Source organism: Cibotium barometz, chromosome 13, assembly GCF_041138505.1.
Source record: "Cibotium barometz isolate CiBa-2024 chromosome 13, ASM4113850v1, whole genome shotgun sequence".
Classification (NCBI taxonomy): Eukaryota; Viridiplantae; Streptophyta; class Polypodiopsida; order Cyatheales; family Cibotiaceae; genus Cibotium; species Cibotium barometz.
This window is the reverse complement of record NC_141058.1, coordinates 23,434,783-23,448,474: the sequence shown is the minus strand read 5'-3', so window position 1 is coordinate 23,448,474 and position 13,692 is coordinate 23,434,783. Positions and strand designations below refer to the sequence as shown.

The 13,692-nt window shown below is 44.2% G+C and overlaps 1 protein-coding gene across 1 annotated transcript; it reads right to left on the bottom strand.

The window, feature by feature from the left end:
- Window positions 1-7,314: 7,314 nt before the first annotated feature.
- On the bottom strand, window positions 7,315-8,814 carry LOC147632511 (uncharacterized). Its single transcript, XM_086807002.1, has 3 exons — window positions 8,528-8,814; window positions 7,603-8,125; window positions 7,315-7,470 (listed from the first exon to the last, which is right to left on the bottom strand). The coding sequence occupies exons 1-3, from the start codon at window positions 8,812-8,814 to the stop codon at window positions 7,315-7,317; spliced, it is 966 nt and encodes a 321-aa protein (XP_086663128.1).
- Window positions 8,815-13,692: the final 4,878 nt, after the last annotated feature.

The window sequence follows — 13,692 nt, the reverse complement described above, 5'->3', positions numbered from 1 at the left end:
CTTCCATAGCCTGTTTATGGCAACCATAACAGAGGTGCTCTTCGTGCTTTGCTATACACCGCAGAGGATGAAATATTTACATGCCATTATATCTTTCAATAGAGTATCTACAATGAGATGTGCATAGTAGCGAAGGTTGGGATCCATTGAGAGGCCAATCGTGAAACGTCATACTCCTCTTTGCGGTGGTTGCATCATCATCAACAACCAGACTTAGTACCTGTGCCTTGCAAGACAAGAGTGGAAGGTCACGAGACAAGGACAGGAAGCTCCTCCTCCTCCGTGATAATCTCCATCACCAGTGTTTCCGCCTCCACAAATGATACACGATGGCTCCTCCACAGATGATATACCAACGTTTCTGCCTCCACGGACGATACACCAGCGTTTCCGCCTCCACAAATGCTGTGATACCAATTTTAGCTTTATTCAGCTTGCTACTTGCCTCACCACGCATTTTTTACCATGAGCGTTGTTTTACCACAAGAGCTTCATTAAGGTTGGCTTTTGTTGTTCTGGGCTTTCGGAAAGTTATTTTTAGCGTGCCACGTGGGTTCCTCCCAATGCTTGCTTTCCTACAAGCATCTTAGGCTACCCAAGGTAAAGAAAGTTAATAAGCAAAGCTTTGGGTAGAGAAGCCCTTATATAGTATATAAGTGTGTAAAGCAAAAAAACGCATGTTTGTGGGGCAACTGTCGAGAGAGAGAGAGAGAGAGAGAGAGAGAGAGAGAGGGGGGGGGGTTATGTAAAAAAGTTTTTATGCTATATCTGTGTGCGTGTGTGTGTGTGTGTGTGTGAGAGAGAGAGAGAGAGAGAGAGAGAGAGAGAGAGACGGAGGGGAGGGGGGGAGACTATACAGGATAGTGCACTATATGTGTGTGTGTGTGTGTGTGGAGAGAGAGAGAGAGAGAGAGAGAGAGAGAGAGAGAGAGAGAGAGAGGAAACATATATATTGATTGGCTAGCTAACTAGACCCCACCCGCTAAATCAGCCTGTTTCCAAATGGAGTAGACCTACCCTGGTTATCTGGTGTCATCTCTCAAACACACCAAAACCTAGCATTCTTACTGAAGAAAAGCATGCAAAACAGCTCTTTCGACAAAATACAAGGTCCAATTGAAACTGGTAGACTTATGGCAACACAAGTCACACTCTGGAAGTAGCTGGGCACCTCGGGGGGGTCACTATATGTAAAATATCCCTATCGCGTGCGTTCAAGGCCTATATTTTAAATCCCTTATTTGTGAATTTTTGAATCTATATAATATCCCCTTTTCTTTATGAATCTGTAAATTTTTTTGAAAATTTTTTAAATCATACCCTTATGTAAATATATTTCTGTAAGTTTCATAAATTAAAATTATGCTTCTGTTGAACACACGTGATATTCACATTTTTTGTGAGTGTCCCCCCCGAGCTGGGCACACCACAGGCTCCTCTCTCTTTTACAACACTGCATGGGGATCTCCTGCTGGCTCCCTCTCCCTTGCGGCTATGGTCAGCTCTTCTACCCAACCATCCATTAGCATGGCCCTGCTAAGCCTTTACCAAGTGCGAGATGGGCCTGGCCACACAGACTACAATCCACCTCGCTACTCACCACTCATGTGTTGGAGCCTGTGCAACAAGTTACTCTTACTCTTGTAGAGCACTTCTACCACCACCCCTTGCGGGCATACCTGGATAAATGGTAGGACTATGATTCACGAGGCCCCACAAGCCTTTGGCTACCAAGAAATTTCTGATCATGAAGCTCCACACTCCAATCAAGCTTATCTTCCTGTGCCAATACACCAAATATATCCTGTCCTTGATTGCTTATGCAAAATAAATGCACACTTCTCTGCTAAAATCCTCTGTAAGTAATGATGCCCAAGCTCTCTACAGAAGATGAATATGCACCAAAGATTGAAGACCTACAAGAAATTGATTAAAAATCTAGGCCTCAGTATCAAATCTAGATGGGGTCTTCGTCGGCAATGTTAGAGTGCCCACTGGTGTTGAGGAGATCTAGGGTGGCAACACAAACAATACAAGGAGGGGCTATATTTCTTTTGTTATACAAAAAAACATACTTATAAGGTATGCCCTAAGAAACTCCTGCTCAGACCCCACCTCGGCCTCGACAGATTTCGTGGTGAGCCAACCTCCCACACCGTCGCTAGTCCTCCAGCTCCCACACCTACAATCGGCGCCATTGTTAGCCGCCGAGAGCTCGAAGATGAGCAGAAGTGCAAACATGACCAAGAGTATCAGTGCAATGAATTGCTCAAAGACATTTGGCTACATAGGTGGCCAAAGAGTCATTGTCTTGTTTGTTGGCAGTGGCAGTACAAAGGAGGTCGGAACGGGCCACTCGGTGAGCCCGTTGCTCGTTGACCTCGGTAGATAAGAAAGTGAAGGGATTTAACATGGACACGACAACGAGCATCAAGTTTGAAGCTTGTTGACCTCGATAGATAAGAAAGTGAAGGGATTTTGCATTAGCATGACAACAAGCATCAAGTTTGAAGCTCGCCGTGCTAAATTAGCCATCCAGGGCACTAAATTTATGTGCAATTTCATGGTTGCCCCTCCTGTAGGTGCAGACATAATCTTAGGGATCCAGTGATTTCACAAGTTCACCCCAGACGAGTAGCACACGTTTTGGATTACCTGAAATGTGTGAAGACTCCCGTGATTTGCGTTTGAACTTAAAACTACCTCCACATGTTAAAGTTCATCCAGTCTTTCATATCAATAGGTTGAAAGGGAAACTGGGAGGTGAGGATAACACAGTTACTCCTCAAGAACTTGTTGAATTCGATTATTTATCCTATGTTCCACATGAACCTGATAAGGTACTTGAATTCAGGGAGAGGAAACTTTGTAGTTGACTAATCCTTGAGGTTAAAATTAGGTGAAAAGATACGGAAATTGAGGATTCAACTTGGGACTCGGTTGAGATGGTTCAGCGCAGTTCTCCTTTTTTTCATTGCAAGAGTGCAATGTTTTGAGAGAGGGGAAGTATGTTATATGTACATTATGTGTGCTATGTTATATACACATTATGTGTGCATATACTAGGAGGCTAACCCACATTAGGCTTGTGAGCATGGGAGCATGGGAACAAGCTCTAGTGGAGCATGGGTTAGGACTAACCTTAAGGGTTAAGGTTAGGGTCCGGCATCCAAGGGTCACACATGGGGAATGGAAAGTCAAGAGTCACTTGAGGGCCCTCCTATATAATAGGGGCATGGGGCACACTCAAGGGGGCTTGGAGCTTGGAGGCTTGGAGGCTTATGCTATGGTCTCTTGTGTAGAGGTCCATATCTACTCACCTACCATTTCATACTATAGCTACATGCTATTGGATTGTGTTATACCTCTTGATGGTGGTATGGGACATCAAGGTAGAGGTATGATGTATTTTATTTATAATTCATGTGTGCATCCCTTGGGCTCGGGGGTGGTTGGGTGGTTGAGTTTATGCCTGACCTATGCATGTTTATGCATAACAATTATCTGGAGAGATCTTAGGGTTTTAACACTTTCCATATTTCTTGGCTCAAGAAGTTTGTGGACGATGATTTTCCAGTTTTAGATATTTTGGATTATGTTCCAAAAGTTGAAGATGAACACATACTCTTAATTCCAGAGACAATTCTTGATGTCAGACAGAAAGAAACACGACATAAGCTCACTACAAAATTTTTGGTTAAATGGAGAGATCTTGATGATTCCAACTCTACTTGGCAAAGTGATGAAGACTTACAGGAATATCCAGAACTTCTTCGGGAATTCTTTCAAAGACAACCATCTCTTCTTAGCGGGAGTCTTATTTTAAGTGGAAGGTAATGTCACAATGGTGACTAACTCTCTTAATCCTCCTTAATCCCTTATTAACTGAAAGGACACCTGTGTGAAGGGTCACACCCTTACACATGGGTCACTATCAAACGACATACATGTCTATTCATTAAAAGACACACCCCTAAGTCCAAAGGACAAAACCATTGATTCAAGAGCCACACCCCTTCCCAGTGATGTGTCTCTTCACTTGTACCCTTTCGGCCTCTATTTAAGAAAGGCCTCTGTCTCAATGCAAACAACTCAGCTTTCTGCTCTCTAATTATCTTTAGTTCTTGTATTCAATTTTAATCATGTCTTAATAGACTAGGAAGTCCTCACACAAACTATTAGACTGCATGTCCTTCTTGGTCTTGGCTCTACAATCTCTTGTCTTTGAATGCTAAGAATGACCCATGACTTGCCTTTATATAGGGATTCTTGTAGCCCGTCATAATCAGGTCAATTTTCACCTTTTAGGCCATAAAAAATAATCAAAAATCTCATAAAATGTGTTCATATTGTAACCATAATATGTCCCAACCATTGGTGCATGTTCTGGGCACCTTAAGGCTGCCAAAATGGCTTATAATCTTCCTCTAAACTTTGCCCTTTAGGCGGCTGTAAGAAATAAGCATGTCCACATCACACCTTAGAAGTTTGCACATGACAGGACATATCTTCAAATTGACATGGAGGCTCAGAAGATGAAAGCCAACCATTTATTTTAAAAAAGGTAGAACTTTAGAAAGCATAATATGTAAGGTTTCAAACCTTATGAATAAAAAAACGTTAATACTATGCTAAATAGATTTTCAACTTAAAAAAAGCGTCATTGCCTATAAAGAAAAATAAATAGCCCGAGAAGTTCGAAAATTGGAAAATCAACAAAATGCATAGGCACTTGAGGTTGATGGGTCACCATTGAAACAATCACTATCTTCTTTGGCACACAAACTCTAGAAATCCTAATTATAATATTGGCAAGTTAACAGTATCTTAGCATAAACAAGGAAACTTTCTAAATTCATCAGAGAGCAAGCTTCCTTCTTCCATCCAACCATAGTATGGCTCCTTCTCAGTTGCATGATGAGAGTCTATTGAAGCCCCAATTGGTATTTCCTTCAATTGTGGCTTTCTTCACTTGCTAGGAAATGCACCCCCTTGCCATGTAGCTACAATTTACTCTAAGACTTGAACCCCTTTTTGGGCCTTCATAAAATACTATTCAATTAATGCCTTTGAGCATTCTATAAGCCTCTCATCTTCATATTGGCCACTAATGCTAGTTAAGCCCTCTAAATTCCCAATTGCCACCATGGCCTTAAGGTGTTGCCTTAAGTGCAACATTAATGTGTTCATTAATGTGTTGCCTTAAGTGCAACGTTCTTTTTTTAAGAGCCCACCTCTGAGCCTAAATGGGGATAGCCTTGATTTCGGCTCAAAGGTGGGTTTTTTAAAATTATGTTGCTTGCATTTGGCTACGATCAAGCATTGTTGATGTGATTGGGACTAACCATGTGAATGAGATATTTCTCAAGAAAACACACAGGCAGTACCACATAAATGCTGCAAAGTTAGAGAAAAAAAGAAGACCCACCAACAAAAGAGATTTGGAACATTCCAACACACTCACCCCCAACAGCTTCATCACCCACCGGGTGGGCCAAAAGCCACGCTTCAGTTGATACCGAAGCACAAGACCAAAGTACCTCCGACATTCAGAAGACGTACGTTATCCCCTGGCATCAACATTTAGTACACAAGACTCCCAAGAAGCTGACGCAAGATTTTATGAGAAAGATCCCACATTGTTGAAGGTTTATCCGATGACCTTGCTGCCCCCATCATCAAGCTAAGTAGGAGGGAATGTCACGTGCATCCTGCACTTGGATGCCTTTGACATACTATACCAACTCAAGTGCAAGGTCCTAAGGACAAACACCAAGCATTTTGTGAGCCCTTGTCTAGGGACGACGAGTCACCAGTGTACCACCAAGGGGTAGTCAAGTTCATTGTCGTGCACGGGTATTAGGTCGTCTCTCGAACTTATTAGGCCACTAGTCAGGTGCCAATCATCACATCTAGGTCAAATATGTCGCTCTCGAGTGTACGAACTCGGTAAATGATACTAGTAACACCACATAAAGGGAGGAATTGGTTAGTAGTGCACATAAGGCTCTTGGGCAGCCCTTTTGGCCACCCAAAAAGGGGGCCATGGAAGCTATGGGTGCCCGGAGGGAGCACACCTTTTAAAGGAAGCCAAACACCCATGACCAGCCCATATGCAAGTTAGCCAGCCTAGGCACAGCCAGCCAGTAGTCCAGCTCCTATATAAGCGTGCGCACCCCGTCCTGGCAGTCATCTCAGCATTCCCTTGCACACATGGTAGATACAACTGTCAGATGCAGCCCTCAACCATTAAGGCAAGGATTAGGAGAGGTCCAAACCAGTCCCAAATCAGCGTGTACAGAAAAAGCAGGTCATCAGCCTATGTAAAGGAAAATGCACTTTATCGAGCTGTCCAACCAGCAGGTGCTACAGTAGGCAGCCAGTCTTCAGCATCTGCACGTCGTTTTGGGCAGTACACAGCAATACAAGCAAATACACTTATGAGTGGGGAGCCTTCAGAGGGTTATTGGGACCCAATCCTGTGTACTGTAGTCTCTCTCTCTCCACTCCTCTCTCTTGCATATTTTCAGTTTGTGAATGATCTTTGCTAATCAAGTAAAAGGTTCCGTAAGCTTCCACATGTAACAAATGTTTACAAACATTGAAGCTGCCCTTTCTGCCAACTGCTTGGAAGAGCTCTTGGAGCGCCTTAGTGGCAATTATTATTGAGGTCGTAGATGGAAAACCAAAACATCAAAAATGGCCTCAGTTCTGGATCCTCTAGAACTAACAGCAGGAGAGCAGTTGTAGATATTTGTACCCGACATAAGATAGCCTAAATTCTCTCATAAATTAGGCACTCTTTTAATTAAAAGAGTGGAGAACTAAATGGGCACCCACTCCAGTTATGGGAGAGATGTGGCCTTTGTTGAGGTGGTCCAATGGCCACCTTCTCCCAAAAGGTTTACCCTCTCTCCCTGCTTGGGCGAGTAGGCACCAGTTCCTACCATAGTAACATGGGACGGGGAACGGGAACGGGGATGGGGAACGGCAAAAGGCAGGGAACGGGGACGGCATATGGAATATGCAATTTATTGACTACAAAGCACACTAAATAAAATAACATTTATGTTTTTACACTTTGAACATTCAAGGCATCACTTTAAATGTGCAATACGTGGCGCAAACACCGAACAGGCACTAATAAGACTTAAGTACACCGACAAAGTTCAAACCAATATATAAGCATGGGATGATGATCACTATCAAATAACAAAAGACTAGTGTCTACAATGCACATAAAGTGCTGAGTCAAGACTCAAAAGTAAAAACAATGAAACATAGCTAAATGATAAAGCATGGAGCCTGCAATGCTCAATCGGAGGCTGGAGCGTGAGAAGTACTGGCGTCATGATCATGGCTGCCTACATGACCATCCTCTGGGCTCTGTTGTGTCTCCAGCTGCTCATTTTCCTCCTCCCCCTGCTCCATCTCCCACTGAGTAAAGGGATCTACCTTTGCGGTCGCACCCTTGCAAAGCATTCGTAATTTTGCGCTTACAAAGATAAGATCACTGGCCTTTTCTACACCAAGGCAGTTCCTCTTCTTTGATGCAATATGGCTGTAAGAACTCCAAAGCTACTCCAAACAAGAGGAGCTTACAGCTTGACTGAGAATGCAGATAGCCAAGTGTTGCAGCTCAGGCCCATCTGAACCATAGTCTTTCCCACCACAAAGCAACCCAACCTTCAACCTATCCTCATGTGCATCCACACAACCAAAAGCACCACAAAAGGACCTGTATGCAACAAGCTGGTCTCTAATTTTGTGCCTAATGCCTCCATCTGGCACTAGACAATCCAAGATATGCCTCCAACCATCACTGACTTCTCTGTCACTCTCCTGTCCATTACCCTGAAACTCAGGGTCCACCATATATGCAGCTGCATGCATAGGAGAGGCATAGGAGTTCCACCTCGTCACACATAAGGAACGAATCTTCTCGTATCTGTCCTCATCGGGCTCTAACTCTTGCAACTTCTCTATCATTCTATCCATTGCCTCATACACCTTCCCGATGCATGGCTGCATAACATCTACAAGCCTCAACAAATGGACAATAGGCCTCACCATAGCATCAATGCGTTTCAGATCCTCCCAAAAGGAAGTGCTCTCTGCATGCTCCCTGCATAATATGCCTATGGCTGTTGAAGCCAATGCAAAAGTGGTGAAATCGCTAATGAAGAGCTGCCTCAATGCACCACTCCACTCCCTCAAGTGGGCCAGCATCAAGAAGCTGAGTATTTGAGAAGTGAGAGCCTTGATTTCTTGGAGAACTCATGGTGGAGGAACTGGTGGTTCAAGACAAATGTGACCATTTGATTGGCCTCCTGAATGATTGGCTCAATCCATGACTTCTTTCCAATATCCTTTAAAAGATTGTTCAAACAATGTGCCATACAATATTACACAGTCGTGTGGATACATGCCCTCAATAATAGCTCCAACTGCCCTATTTGCAGCCTCGCCATCTGCAACAAAACCCACCACACATTCTGGGCCCATGAGCTCAATGCCACTTGCTCACTCTGCTGCAAGCACGTCTGCACTCTTCCCTGTCCTCCCTGAGGCATCATGTGAAGTAATAAAGTACATCTCCCCACGGGAATATGCAACGAGACCATGGATGGACCGCTTTCGTGTGTCACTCCATCCATCGGCAATGAGTGACACTCCATTCTTTGCCCATAGCCGCTTTGTGTTCTCTGCAGCTTGCTCGACAAGGCGCTTCTCCTTGTCGACCAATATGGTGCGCAGAGACTCCAATGATGGGGGGGTGTTGTTTAGACCATACTCCCCAATCCTCTTCACCATAGCCTTAAGGTACTCGGATCATTTGATTACAAAAAAGAAACAAGTGAAGTTTCAAGAATGAACCTTAGAAAAATCATGTCAAGAGGGAAGAGTCAAGGCTTACCTACTAGTAGTATGGAAAGCAATATGGTCATGGAAGAAGAAACGAGCCACAGCTGTATCAACCTCTTCGTTCTTAGGATCCCAACTTCCCTCAAGTGTACTCTGTCACCACGTGGGATCATGTGGCCGTGGTGTAGATGTGGTAGATGCACCTCCTGACCTTGAAACAGACCCCTCAAGTGGTGTCACAAATGCTGCAGGATCCACAGCCACACGTGCCGGCCTTGCAACCCTCAAAGCCTCATGCCCGGCAATGCGCTCAAGAAGCTCCCTTCTCTTCTTCGATGTGATTCCCGTGCAAAATCGAACCTCGTGCCCGGACTCATGCATAAGGTGGGCTCTCACTTTGTCTAACCCACTCATCCGCCTATAGGGGCAAAGCTTGCAAGACCACAGGCGTGAACCTCCTCCACTTCCACGGCGATTGGCATTAACCTCTTCCCACCAACCATGACCAACCATTGGTTCTTCTAGCACCACCATGACGTGCGGAGCCGAAGGTTGCTTGTGTAGAAGATGCCATGAGAGAGGGTGAACGTTGAGAGAGAGAGAGAGAGAGAGAGTGAGGGAGTGGGAGAGGCTAGAGCCTAGAGAAAGCTTGCGGGTTGAGACTCGAGAAAGAGAGAGAGTGAGGGAGTGGGAGACAGAGAGTGAGAGAGTGAGAGAGTGAGGGAGTGGGGCTTGGGCCCTGGGCACTGGGGAGAGAGAGAGAGAGGCTAGAGCGCTTGTTGCTTAAGCCTTAAGCTCTAGAGTGGGGTGGCTGGCCAAGAGTGAGAGAGTGGGAAAGAGAGAGAGAGAGGAGAGCACAAGCCTTATAGGCTCATGGGTGGCGGTGCAGCCTTGTAGCCTGCAGGTCGTCACGGGTGATGGCAGCCACACCAGCGTGAGGAAAGCATTGGCAGCTGCCAGGCACCAACAGGAGGAAAGCAACAGGCAGAAGCAAAAAAAACAGTGAAAAAACAAGGCAAAAAAAGTGAAAAAATGGCAAGAAAAAAACGGTGCAAAAAAAAACAGCGAAAAAAAGGGTGCACACGGCTGTCCCGTTCCCGGGACGGCATCCCCTTGCAATGCATCTGCCCAAGGCGTCCCCTCCATCCCCAGCCCATGCCGGAACGAATCGCTAATTCGGGATGGCATTTCCGCGTCCCGGCCCTTCGTCCCCTCCGTCCCCTGTTACTATGGTTCCTACACATACTTTTTGGCATGGTTTCTTGCTTCTCCAATCCTTGAATCAGCCCGCAAATGAGTTCTACACTGTTGTCCAGCCCTTGGGAGTCCTTTTCAGCTGCTATCTCTTGGATATGTACCTGCTGAAAATGCTTTTGAGAATTTCTATCACCAACAACTTGACCAAAAGCTGATTTCTACTTACAAATTCAGTAAACCCATTGGTACAAGCTTCTCCAAGTTCTTCTAATCTACTCTACATCCGCATGCTTGACCTTCAAGGTCTCCTATGCCAGGGCCTAGCACACATGTATGCATATGGATGCCACCAGAGCATAGCTGCTTGTGGCAAGTCACTTAGGATTGGGGAGTGAGGTTCTTCATGAGTGACAAAAGCTATGGAATCAACCCGACTTCGACAAATCATGTTTACAAAGTGTTTCATTGCATGGATGTCAAAAGAAATATGGCATGTGATGTCCATAAAGCTTGTATCTTGAGGAATCCTTGGTAATACAATCATATGAGAAGGAAGTTCAGCCTCTTCTGGCCCTATTGTAGTGTCATTTAAATTTCAGAATTGCTATCTTATCTAGTCGGTGCCAAATTCATCTTGTTTAATAGTATAAATAGTTTAACTATGTAGCAAGACTGTGCTCAACCCCTTTCAGGCCAATATCATTGGTATCACAGCCAAGGATCTTCCTCCTTCCTATGTGGAAGATGATCCTATCTTGCATAGATTAATTGTTAGTGCTTTAAGACAATATGGCAAGCCATACACGTAGTAAAGTGAATGTATACTCAAGAAAGAAAGCCCATGAAGAATAGGTTGTTGAAGATGTACACCATGGAACCCAAACAAGTGATGAACACTATGCTAAAAATGTATCTCATGTCTTCCATGGTGATTATGCAAATGAGAGACAGCTATCTACTGGCGGTAAAGGAAGACCGTGATGACTATGTAAATGAAGGACAGCCCTCCCGTGATAACAAGAAGGTGCAAGATGCTAATGATCTTGATGTCATGCATGCGGAGATGGAAAATCTCAAGAGGCAGCTATGTGAGAAAGATGCCCAATTGAAGACTTTGCATGAAGATCCAAAAGTTAGGCAGGTATCAGACTCTCAGCTTTTGTGAATGATGCATTGTTACATTAGAATTGAGTGCCAAACCAAGAGAGATGGCACTCTCTTTATGATCAAGCCCACATCTGTGGAGTATTAATCTACTCCCCTTGTGCACCGCTAATCAGCTATCAGAGTAAACATCTTGCTTTTTAGCGCCAATTTTTTACACTAATTCCTTGTCATCCTTTCGGGAAAAATGCCCTGTTGTTGTAAACATATCATAATACCAGTTTCGTTCATATTGTTGTACCATTACTCCAAGCAGTTTATCAGTCGGACGATCTAACACTCTAGATTCTGCAAGTTTCCCAATAGGAGCAACATCCAGCCAACTTGCCCATGAAATTCAGCTTGTTGATAAGACACAACAATGCTTGATGATCCACATGGATTTCTCATTCATCAAGGTGATGTGGTGGAGGGAATAGAGGGTGAGCTTACGTTCAAAAAGTTCTCATCCAAACCCTCTTACAGCTGCTTCTACAAAGCTGAAATCTGCAACTCATCAAGAGAGGGAAAAGGTGTCAGTAATCTCTCGGCATGGCTCTACTACACATGGAACCATCTTAGAGGCATGCTTCTTCACTTCTAGGTACACATTGTAGGGAACTGACTCATGTTTCAGCTCCTACAAGGAAGGAACTAAAGCACTATGTTCCTCATGCAGATAAAAGCAAGAGGAGAGCCGACATTTGTGGGGAGGATGTGTGTCACAGTAAGAGGACCAAAGAGTTCAAGGTAGAAGACCAATCTATAAAATTTGAGAACTCCTATGGAGAGTATGACTCCACCAATGCTTTATCTTTAATTTCCCAGTTTCAGATTGCCTTGCATGAGGGAGAATTCACCGAAGGATCAAAGTGTTGTTGGCATGTATTACAAAGGGACTGTTACACATTGGTTGTTGGCCGAGAAGCTTTTCGTCAACACCACTGCTACATGGGCTGAATTCAAAAGAAAATTTTATGCTCCGTTTTTGCCTCCTAATTTTGCAAAGAATGTACACCAGAAGTGGGATTGATTGGGCCACACAGAGGAAGAAATCAATCAATTCTTATGTATAAACTTTTGATAGGTACTATTGGAAGTGATTCCCTTTATGAAGATTGATGAAGAGAAAAAGAAGAGAAAGTTTGATTGAGGTTTCAAACCATCTTTCAAGATGCACTTAAAATCTATCCCAATCAAACTTTGTAGCGACTCATAAATTCAGCTTTGGCTTTCGAGCAACTCAATGTCAAATGGGTGCAATCAAAGATTGACCTAAGCATGGGGAAAGGGAAGGACAAAGCTGGTTTTAGCATGCAAAAAGGTGGACAACCACCAAAAAGGGACTTCAAGGATGCCAAAGGTGCTCTGAAAGCTAAAAATGTACAAGAGAAGAAGCAATGGAGCAAGAGGAGCAGTGAATTGTTCAAGTTCTTGGAGCCAAGGTAAACCCTGATTGGGTCTAGTTCTGGCCCTTGCCATTGGCAGCTAGCTGCCTTGGCCACTATGGACTAGGCTGGGAGGTCTTCAGTTTTCCACCGTTGTATTTCATCTTAGCACTTTGAGCAAGCGAAAGTCCCGATCAAAATTCTGTGGCTCAAACATATGCACATCCCATTCGATTTCCGTATCTAAACATATAGGTATTGACCTTTCTCATCCTTTTATGATTTTTACAACTGTAAAGCTAGGTGAATGACTTTATTGGTGAATTGGAGGACTGGTTGCACGTTCTAGCGCAATCCTTGGAACTCATCCTCAAGCCGCTCAAGATAGTGAGGCGGTAGAAACCGCTTCTTGAGGTCCATGAGGACAAAGTGGTCCCACTCATAGGCAGCAACACCAAAGTGGGAATTTGCCTGGGCCCAATGCATCCACCAAGAGATAGCTTCCCCTTCTATGTAGCTGCTAGCTAACACAACTTTTTCCACATTTGACTTCCTATCAACAGCAAAATAAGCCTCAAACTGATGAATCCATGAGTACAAAATTGTGGGGTTGAGTTTACCATTATACTTAGTAAAATTCACCCTTTCGTGAAGATGAGTCAAGGAAGTTGCCGGTATCGTCCTTGCACTGAGAGCTACGCTTATGCTCCACGTGTTGTCTTTGTTCCTCCTATGAAGCAGTGCGAGCCACTGCTTGCGCCCAAACCTCTAACTCCCGTGCCTATAAAGCACGGGACTACTTTGGTAACTCCGCAATCAAGGTAGCTAGAGCAGAGATTTGGAAAGAGATCTCGGTGATAACTAGCAGAGGAGAGAAGGTGGGAATGGGTGTCGAGGTATCGTGAAGAGGTATCTGCTTTTCCACGGCTTGTATCAAAGCCTTGCACTCCAACATTTGTTCCCTTGCTACCGGCGTCTAAAAACCAACCATACAAGTGAAAAAAATCCCTTTTTTTGGCTGAATCTCTTCACCAAAATCTAGAGCTCTGATACCATTGTAACATGCAGAAGCTTACAGACAGGATCATACTTTGATAAT

Excerpts from the sequence above, each read along its gene's own strand:
- LOC147632511 (XM_086807002.1), bottom strand. The coding sequence starts at position 8,814 with ATGGTGAAGAGGATTGGGGAGTATGGTCTAAACAACACCCCCCCATCA. Across the intron at positions 8,126-8,527 it reads GCAGACGTGCTTGCAGCAGA|GGAGCATGCAGAGAGCACTT; the intron begins GTGAGCAAGTGG and ends CATATTATGCAG. Across the intron at positions 7,471-7,602 it reads TCTGCATTCTCAGTCAAGCT|GGTGCGACCGCAAAGGTAGA; the intron begins GTAAGCTCCTCT and ends ATGCTTTGCAAG.